Genomic DNA, 9,569 nt, shown 5'->3' with positions numbered 1-9,569 from the left:
TCTATCTATCTATCTATCTATCTATCGATCTATCTATCTATCTATCTATCTATCACATGCACATCATTTAGGGGTCACCAGGAGTTGCAGCAGTGAGACCTGGCTCATGCTTGTGCTTTGTGATCTCTGGTCTCAGAGATGTCAAAATTTGTGCCAGGAACTCAGGAGCTGCTTGTTCTTATGGCATCAGTTGGGGTTTTACTCTCCTGATTTTCTACAATTTTTTTGTTACACTAATAGTGAATAACAATATGTAATTCACTATTAGTGTAATACAAGATGGAGTACAATTAGCTGGAATGGGACCTTCCTGGCAACTAAGGTAGGTAAAAATGTTTTTACATGAATGTTGTGTGACTGCTTGTGGGTGAGAGAGTATTTGTGTGAGAGAGAGTGTCTGTGTGTGTAATCATTAATGTGAGAGTAATTGAGAGCAAGAGTTAATGATAGGTAGTGTGTGACATTGTATGAGTGTCAGTGTGTATGAGTGAGTCAAACTGAGCGAGACTGAGTAAGAGTGACTGCAAGTGAGAGAATGAGTTAGGGAGTGCTAGAGAGTGTGAGAATCAATGTGAGTGAGAGAGACCATGAGTAAGTAGGTGTGAAAAAAACGATTTAGAATGGCTGAGTGAAAGTATGACTCAGTCATACAGAGAAAGTGAAAATTGAGTGACTGTGAATGTGTGAGTCATAGCGAGTGAAAAGTGAAAGTGAGTGAGAGTTAGGAAGTAAGAGTGTGTGCAGGATGGTGAGTGACAATGAATGAGAGAGTGCAATTTGGTGAAAATGAATAAGTGAGTAAGTGGACATAAGTGAGCATGATTGAGATTGAGATAATCTGCTTGTGAGTCTGCTGTTTGCCATGGCATACTGAAGGGAATTGTCGATGGAGCCACTCATGGCTAAACGCTGGCACTGGCATACTGGGGGCAATTCTTAGCATGACAGGCATCTATGAGAAAGTAGTGGCATACTGGAGGTAGGTGTCGGCATAACAGTGTAATAGTGCTATTTACATGCTGGAGGTAATTAGTTCTGGAGGTAGTTCTTGACTTAATGATAAAATACTGGTACTGGCATATGAGAGGTAATTGGTGGCATATAGGGCACGGAGTGAAAAACTCTGTAGCTGGCATACTTGAGGAAACAGGGGTGCATGAAAGGGGGAACCACCACAAAATGCTGGCCCTGACATACCGAGGTAATTGTTGATGTAAGTGTCACTCATGGTATAGGGATGGCATTAATAGCAAAAATTCTGCCTCTAATATATTGTTTGTAATTTTTGGTCTAGAAAATGCTGGTCCTGGCACAATTAAGGTATTTTTTTATATATATGAGGGCATACCATCACCCTTTTTGAAAAAAGGGTGTCAACTCCAGGGGAATGTCTGGTTCCATTGGCTTGGCACGCCATTCGAGGACTTGGGTATTTAACGTGTCCTTTCAGAGACTATTGCTTTGTAGAAAAGTTATGTGAAAGGTTCCTTTAAAATGCACTGTTTGACCCCAATGTTTTCAGGGGCAGCCTTCCCGAACCCTATTAGATGTCTGTCTTGCATGCTTCACTCGGTCACTACAATTCAGGGCTAATATTCTGCCCCACAACTATCAGAGATCATGCACTACCCTAATATATGTGGTGTCTAAAATAGACATGTATATGTTGGGTTGTTATATAATCAGACAGCAGTTATGGAACTCCAGTAATGTCACTTATTGTGATGTCACCAGAGTTAAGGTCCTGTGACATGGTCTCCTCAGAAAATTCAATCAAAGGTCATATGATGTCACTACCTGTGATTTCATTAAGGCCAACAAGTACTTCTTATCATGTAGGGTGACAGAGCGCTTTACATAGCACACATATTATGCAAAGGCAATAAATCATACAAGTGTTTACAAACAACATAATGGATTTGTTACATAAGACAATGTAGTCTAAAAGATGTAGGAGTCAGAGTTACTTGTTTGTCATCGATACTAATAGATGTCATATGTTAAGAGTCCTTGGTCTAGAAAAAAACAAATCAGGCATTAACACTCAGGATTAAAAACATATCACGGTGGCTGTTGAAGTCTGTACTAATGAGAATTTCTAGGCTACTTTTAGAGAGTAGGGAAGGATTTACAAAATAAACTGTGCATTTCTATGCATGTGCACTCAGTTTTCACATGCCACTTTCATGACACTTCATAGCGACGTCAGTATTGAGTGGGGGGCCCCCTCCATGTACTTTGCAGGGGGGCCCCATCAGGTTTTGTTACGCCACTGCACCGTCTAAAGCGCCCACCACGGCTGCCCCAAGGACAGCCCATTCCCCCGGCCCTGGAGCAAACTGCCAGGCAGTGGCCTCACCTCTTCTGCGCCTGCCTCGCCACAGGTGCTGCAGGACCACAGCTGGTCTCCGCAGTGCACACCCAGAGAGATGTCTGCTCACCCACACAAGGCCTTAATACCATGTGCTCTCTCCCTCAGCCGCCCCTGTTCAGGAAGAGGCAACCCTCGCGCTGTGCCACATGCGTTTTCAAGGCCAGGAGTCACAAAGACCTCACCTGGCACCTCCAGGTGACTGCACAACACGCCTACTGCTGCGCCCTAGTGTCCTGCTCCTGCCCGGAGGTTCTTCGCTCCCTGGCCGCATCCTGCTGAGGGTGGAACAGTACACAGCAAGGCTGCACGCATCAGACCAGGTGAGCCACTACCCAAGATGACTCCTTCATTGGAACACTTCCTTGTCACCAGCCTCCCACCAACTCAACCCACCCCCTGGTAGCCTAGGTGGAGCGCCTGAAGTCCTATTTGACGCCATGGACATCGAGGATGGGAGGCAATAGCCTATGCTTCTACACCTGGGCGGAGCCGATGTGCACAAAATCTCCAAGTTTGTCTTTGAGGGGGATGTGCCTCGCACTTACAATATGCTCGGGAATGCCATCTGCACCCACTTTAAATCTTTGCAGATCCTGACTACGAATGCTTATGCTTTCGACAAGCTCAGCAGAAATCAGACGAGTCGGTGGACGTGTTGCATGCACATCTCCTGCACTCTACCCGATTAGGAGGAGGAGGTGAGGGCACAGTTCATCCAGGTGTTTGCATCCATGAAAGTCTGAGAACGCATCCTTCAAGAGCACATCATGTCGGTGAGAGATATTCTGTCCCTAGTGCAATCCAAGGAACTTTACAAGGCAAGGGCAGCGCACAAGGACACAGCTCTACAGTCACCAATCAAGGAGGAACCCATCAACACCTTCAACAATGAGACCCAGAAAGCAAAGCCAGAGGCGGTCAGCCGACCATGCCGGTTGTGTGGAGGCCAAAATCTCTACCAAGGAGACTGCCCAGCGTGGGGTAAGAAGTGAGCTGCATATGTAAAACGGAACCACTTCTCCAAAGTGTGCCGCTCCACCTGAAGAAAAGCGCAGCCAAAACACAGCATTCGTTCTGTTGATACACATCCTGGCACACCCGTGAAGATCGACATTGATGATTGTGAGGAAGAAGTCATCCACGTCGACCAGTGTGTTGAACGACACGCACAACACCAAGATCCGCGCCCACCGGCCTCCTCAAGGTTCAGGGTCAGCCACTCATCACCGTGATAGACACGGGGCCTCCATCAGTTATTGGCCACAGACCTGTACTACATCATGCCCAAGCCACCCGTCTTTCGCTTCACCAAGGCCAAAGTGTATGATTTTGAAAACTGATCGCTCTTGCAGCTTTCTGGAGTCTTTCATGCTGGTCACCCATGAGAGCACCTCCCCCAAAGCCAGGGTGGTGCTGGTTTCCTTATGAGCTGCAAAACCGCACATTAACTCAAAGCAGTGCATTTCACTTTCAACATTCATGCCAGTGACATCATCAAGTTCACGCATGAGTTTGTCCTTTTGCTTGATCGAATTGGGTGCCTCAAGGATAAATCCATCCAACTGCACACCGACATGTCAATTTAACTGGTAGCACTCCACTACAGGTGGATAGCATTATTTTACCTTTGGCCAAAGGTGGACCAGGAACTGAAATGCCTAGAAGAAACTGCCACATTTGAGAAGGTAACAGAACTTACGCTGTGGGTCTACTCCATTGCAGTAGACAAAAGTCTTAAAAGCTGGAAGCTGTGGGGATCTGGGTTGACATGCATGTGCCCTACCTGGCAATCAAGAGGGAATATCACCCGACCATAGCCTACATATTTGAGTAGCTTGCTGGCTCCAAGTGGTTCTCCAAGATAGACCTCAGTTCAGGCTGTCACCAGATACCACTACAGCAAAACTAGCTTCAGATAACGACCTTCTCTACCCACGTGGGCCTCAGGGGATACACTCAGCTAAACTTTTGCATTTTAAGATCCGCTGAAATCTTCCAGCATATTATCAAGGAAGTGTTGGCCGGTATCCCAGGGGTGCTAAACATGAGTGATGACATCTTGGTGCAAGTTTCCATAAATCCCTACCACACCCCCTTGCCCCTCACTACCCTCAGGTTTACTGTTCCTAGCGCTGGGATACTCATGGATGACTACGCGCTCTATAAAATTTATTAATAATAAAACAAAAAAAAAAATTAAAAAAAAGTGTCTCACCTGCCTCTGCATTGTGTTCACCAGTCTGAGAGACAGTGTCCTAATGCTTCCTGGAGAGAAGTGAACATTTCTACTGAGGAGCATCATCTTCTTTGGGTACCAGTTCCCTGGAGGCCATATTGGCCTGACCCAGCAAAAGTGACATCCAAAAAGAGGGGAACAGCTAAGCACATTCAGAACCTTGATATATGTGTTTTATTAATAATTATGGTATAATGTGATATTTTCCCAAGATGCAACTGATTTTAGCTCTATGTGGCGAGGCTTGCTTTATATTTTATATTTTAAAGGGTTTTATTTTTTTAATCAAATTACAGATTGGATGATCTTAAAGGTAAATGTAATGCATAATCAACTGTTTTGTATGATGTTCTAAGTACTTTTATGCATTCTTAATGCAAATAAAGTTTGTTGATTGATTGACATCGAAAGCGGCCCCCCCTTCCATCAGTGAGCTGAGCGCTTACACCAACCAAGAAACGATACTCTCAGATAGAGAGAGAGAGGTCATGGAGAGAGGTCATTGTAAGCCACCACAGATATTTCCACTTCTACATGTACCTATATGACCACCCTTCCACCATCCATATGGACCACAAACCATTAATTCCATTGTTCAAAGGTTCAGCAGACAAGCTAAGTGGATCCTACAAATATAGGAGTTCAGCTTTACTATCGATTATTGACCAGGCACCAGTAATTCAGCAGACTTCTCAGCACGCCATGTTCGACCAGTTAACCCCTCAAAGGCCAGAGAAGCCCTAGGTACCGTAGAGTACGTCTACCTCCTCCTAGAGAGATCTAAGCCACTCCCCTTGTCCTTGTCAGATTTCGTGGAAGTCATGGTGCAAGGCTGCCTGCACATCGCCATCACTGCAGTGCATACTGCGAATTGGAACACCCTTCGCTGCCATTCTACAAACCAGGCAGAAAAAGTACGCTCCATTCTGTACAACATGTTCGACAGGAACGCTTGGTGATGGCATACGGTTGGAGACACCGACCCATTCTTTTGGTCGTCCAAAGGTAGTGGAATCCAAAAAGCAGGCTTAGGAGCAAAGTATGTTTTTCTAGCCTGGACCAACAAGTCAAGGAAATCGTAAAAGACTGCACTGACAGCAGGCCAACAAGAGCCTCCAGCACCGGTTAGCCCTGAAGAAGGACCGACCAGCCCATGGGAAAGAGCCAGTGTGGATTTTGGCAGCCTCCCTGATGCCTCACACATGCGTATCCGCATAGATGATTTCTCCCTGTACCCAGAAGTAGAAATAGTGCCATCCACATCTGAATCGGTGGTCATCCCTAAGGTAGAAAAATCTTGGCCACCTATGATCTAATCGAAGATATCCGCTCTGATCATGTGCCACCCTTTAACACTCGGGAGTCGGCCGATTAACTCCAGGCACATAACATCTAACATCATCACATTATGCCGATATAGCCTCAGGCTGATGGAGAGGTGGTTGGATGCCAGAGCCTCGGCTAGGCAACACGAGACACCCTTGCTCACCACTTCAGGTGGGTGAAGCTCCTTAATCCGCCGAACAACTCAGACTCCTAGTGAATGAACAACGCTGCCCATGCCTTATGCTGGTGGCGAGCCAGACATCACACCATCTACCCAGGGGATCAGGTTTTCATAAAGGACAGGTACAAGGAGGAAAGTTCCACCTACCATTCGAAGCAACTCTACAGATTCTTACGGTTGCCAAAGGCACTATGGTGACTGCCAAGAGGGGTGAAGACTAGAACACCTACCTGATCTATCTGAGGATGAAGCATAAGATTCTAATGCTTATGAAATATGTGTAAAGAAATTGGATAAAAACTTTCTACCTAGAATAAGCACCATCCCACAAAGATATCACTTAGGTACGAGGAGCCAGAGAGAGGGTGAGAGCCTAGAAGCACTGAAGAAAACGTAAGCAACGTGTACGTTTAGTGCTTCATTAGATGAACACATCCTTAATCAGTTCTCATTAAACAACATAGATAGAATACATGAAGAATTGTGGCTCAAGGATGATTCCCCCTTATACGAAGTGTTAATAGTTTCAAAGCAAGTGGGACACACGCTGTGTTGAGCGAAAGAACTGAGGGGCATATTATCAAGCCTGGGCGATAATATTATCGCCGCTTTATCGGCAGGAAATTGCCGATAAAGTGGCGATAATGGGCTTGATAATATGCTCTATGGCATTCAATCGAAACTCATGTTAGATGTCCTTCACATTTAACATGGGCTTCGATTGGAATTACATAGAGCATATTACCAAGCCCATTATCGCCACTTTATCGGCAGTTTCCTGCCGATAAAGCAGCGATAATTTTATCGCCCAGGCTTGATAATATGCTCCTCAAAGTTGAGAATAAAAGCAATTCATCTGTAAATAAGGGGGAAATAAATGCTGTGAAAGAGAAGAAAAAGAAGATATTTAAAACTAATTTTCATAGCTTCAAAGAGCAACGCTTCGCAAGTGGCCAACTGCAATGATTGCCCAGCATGGAAGGCACTGTGTAAGGGATGTGGCAAGAAGGGGCATTTTGTTGTGTTCTGTAGGTACCAGAAAAGTGGGAAAAAGTGTAAAAGCTCCAAAGAATCTGATGTATGTGACAAAAGTATCTTGCAAATAATTGATACAGATGAAGGAAATTCCCAATTACATTATAGAAATAGATGACATAAAGGTAGATGCCATGTTTGCTCCGCACTAACCATTATTTCCAACCAGGTATTCAGAGACAAGTTCAATTGAAGGACATACAACCAGGCGGGAATGTGTCTTGCACAACACCGAATAGTTTATACTTATCCAGATATTTTTTAATAGTGCAATTGCTAGCAAAAAATGGCCAGGGTATGAAAGTTTGTGATTTACTAACACTTGAAAGCATGAACTGAAGTGCAAAGCTTGTAAATACATGAACCCTTATTATGGTCTAGCTTCACAGCGCAGCTGTCCCCAGACAATTATACAACCATCCCTAGAGAGGGCTTTGGCTCCACCCACATGCTGGGAATCAGGAGTACAGGTTTTGATTGGGCAGACGTTGTGTGCCACCGCAAAAAAGTGCTTTCCCTCCACTCAGCTGTGTGGAGGACAGCTTTTGTTTATTTCTCCAGCTGCCCAAGATTGAACGTTCAGGGGTTCAAACTAATGCTATTAAAGTGTCTTAGATAACCAGATAATTGATGATGCTTTTCTCAGACAGCAGCACAGATGGGAAGAGCGCAGTCATTAACCTAGATGGATTTTTAGGTCTGGCTTAACAGGGCATTCATAGACCAGACATAGTGGCATTGCTAATGGTTTTTGCAAATTGTAGTCAAAATAGAACAAATATAGCATCAATATGAACGCATACGAACACACACCCCTGTGTACTACAGTTTCCAAATCATTAACCGTCTTTGAATGTCAGATGCCCTTTGTACGAGAACATGATATTATATAAATATAAGACATGGCCTCACCTTTCACCCTGATCTCCAGGGGTTGGCTGGTGTCGTTGCTGGCTGGGTTGTATATTCCACAGGTGTAGGTCCCATTGTCAGATGTCATTAATGGTTGGAAGTGCAGGAAGGGGCTGGTTTCAGTGCAGGTGACGCGCTGCTGGTCACAGGTGATGGTCATGTTATCCTTAAGAAACAGGTATCTCTCCACTGTCTGGTTCTGGGTCTCACACTTTAGGGTCAAGTTATATCCATTCAAGTCCAATCCTGAAGTTATTTTCAGGGAAGGCTTTTCTAGATGACATAAAGTTTAAATTTAAAATTTGCAGCAAACATTTTATGTTTTTAAATATATTCTAAATGAATGCATCAAATACAAAGGCACTTTATTACCAAGGTTTCAAAAGGAAAGAAAAGCTTGATATGAATAGCGTGTGATTAAAATTCCGATAATTACTGTTTTAGGCTTATTGTTATTGTAAGAAAAGGCCTTTTATTGCATGTTCACCATGTAGGAAGCTGGCTCTTTATAGATATAGCAATAATTTGATATAGTGTGTAAAGAGTCCAGGGGCTCTCTACTAGTGGACAGGGGCTTGCTATGCAATCCCAGAGTGCTCCATTAGGTAGTAGTGTGGTCGAGCAATCTTAGGCTTAACACAGAGGAGTGCGATACATTTCCAAATAGACACAGTGATTAATAAATGGCATACATGACTCAAGAAGGAGAGCCATATACATTTATAAAAATAAAAAATATCTTTATATATGTTTAGGCATCAGAGAAAAATGGCTCAGGTAAGTACGTTTTCAAATAGAAATTTGCTTCATTTTAAAAAGTGGACACAGTGCAATTTCTGAGTTCTACAATGTTATTCTATGGAAGGAAGTACAAGTTCTGCAAACAGGTACAGAACAGTGACTTACAGGTTCAATATCCAGGAGTTAAGGTGAGCAAGGTACAAGGCAGCATCAAAAGTACACCACAAGCGGTACGAGGGCAGCCGGTTGCAGCGTGCAAATCAGAGTTTGGAGCCCAATACGTTTAAATGGGCCTTAGGATGCTCAGGTATGGGGGGGTGGGGAGGGTGGGAGGGGGTGCGTCCTTGGTCCTCTTTGCCAAGGCCCAGGGATGCTGGATGGAGAGGTGACTTTGAGCATCGCTTTTTTCTTACCGAGCAGTCAGTCAGGAGGGGCTCCGTGCAGAGGCTGAAGGAGAAGTCAGGGAGTCCATGAGGGGAGAAACCACATTTACTAGGGTTCTGGAGGGTTGGGGAACCTTGTTGGCACTGGTGGCCCACTTCAGCTCGAGTCAGAGTGGACGGGTGCAGTGGTTGTGTCAGGTGTCGGGTTTTGGCAGTTCAGGAGGCCTCAGAGTCTCTTCTTTGGAGTTTCTTCTTGAACAGGGCCACTGTTCACAGGAGGTCTTGAGTCTTTTTCGAAGGCAGGCTGTCCTTCCATGTTTCTGGAGTCACAGCTGCTGGATGAGTCAACTTCGGTACAGTTTTTTACAACGGCTGCCGACA

At 44.7% G+C, this 9,569-nt stretch overlaps 1 protein-coding gene across 1 annotated transcript in view; it reads right to left on the bottom strand.

Moving 5' to 3' along the window:
- The window catches only part of LOC147706590 (V-set and immunoglobulin domain-containing protein 10-like), a 190,073-nt gene extending 181,737 nt beyond the window's left edge, over window positions 1-8,336 (bottom strand). Inside the window, exon 1 of the mRNA XM_086933083.1 lies at window positions 8,065-8,336. Within this exon, the coding sequence (XP_086789209.1) occupies window positions 8,065-8,224 (160 nt within the window). The 5' untranslated portion in view covers window positions 8,225-8,336. The remainder of the gene's footprint in view (window positions 1-8,064) is intronic.
- Window positions 8,337-9,569: the final 1,233 nt, after the last annotated feature.

This window comes from Lissotriton vulgaris, chromosome 7 (assembly GCF_964263255.1).
Source record: "Lissotriton vulgaris chromosome 7, aLisVul1.2, whole genome shotgun sequence".
In the NCBI taxonomy this organism is placed as follows: domain Eukaryota; kingdom Metazoa; phylum Chordata; class Amphibia; order Caudata; family Salamandridae; genus Lissotriton; species Lissotriton vulgaris.
Note: the sequence above shows the minus strand (reverse complement) of the source record. Positions and strands in the feature narration are given on the sequence as shown.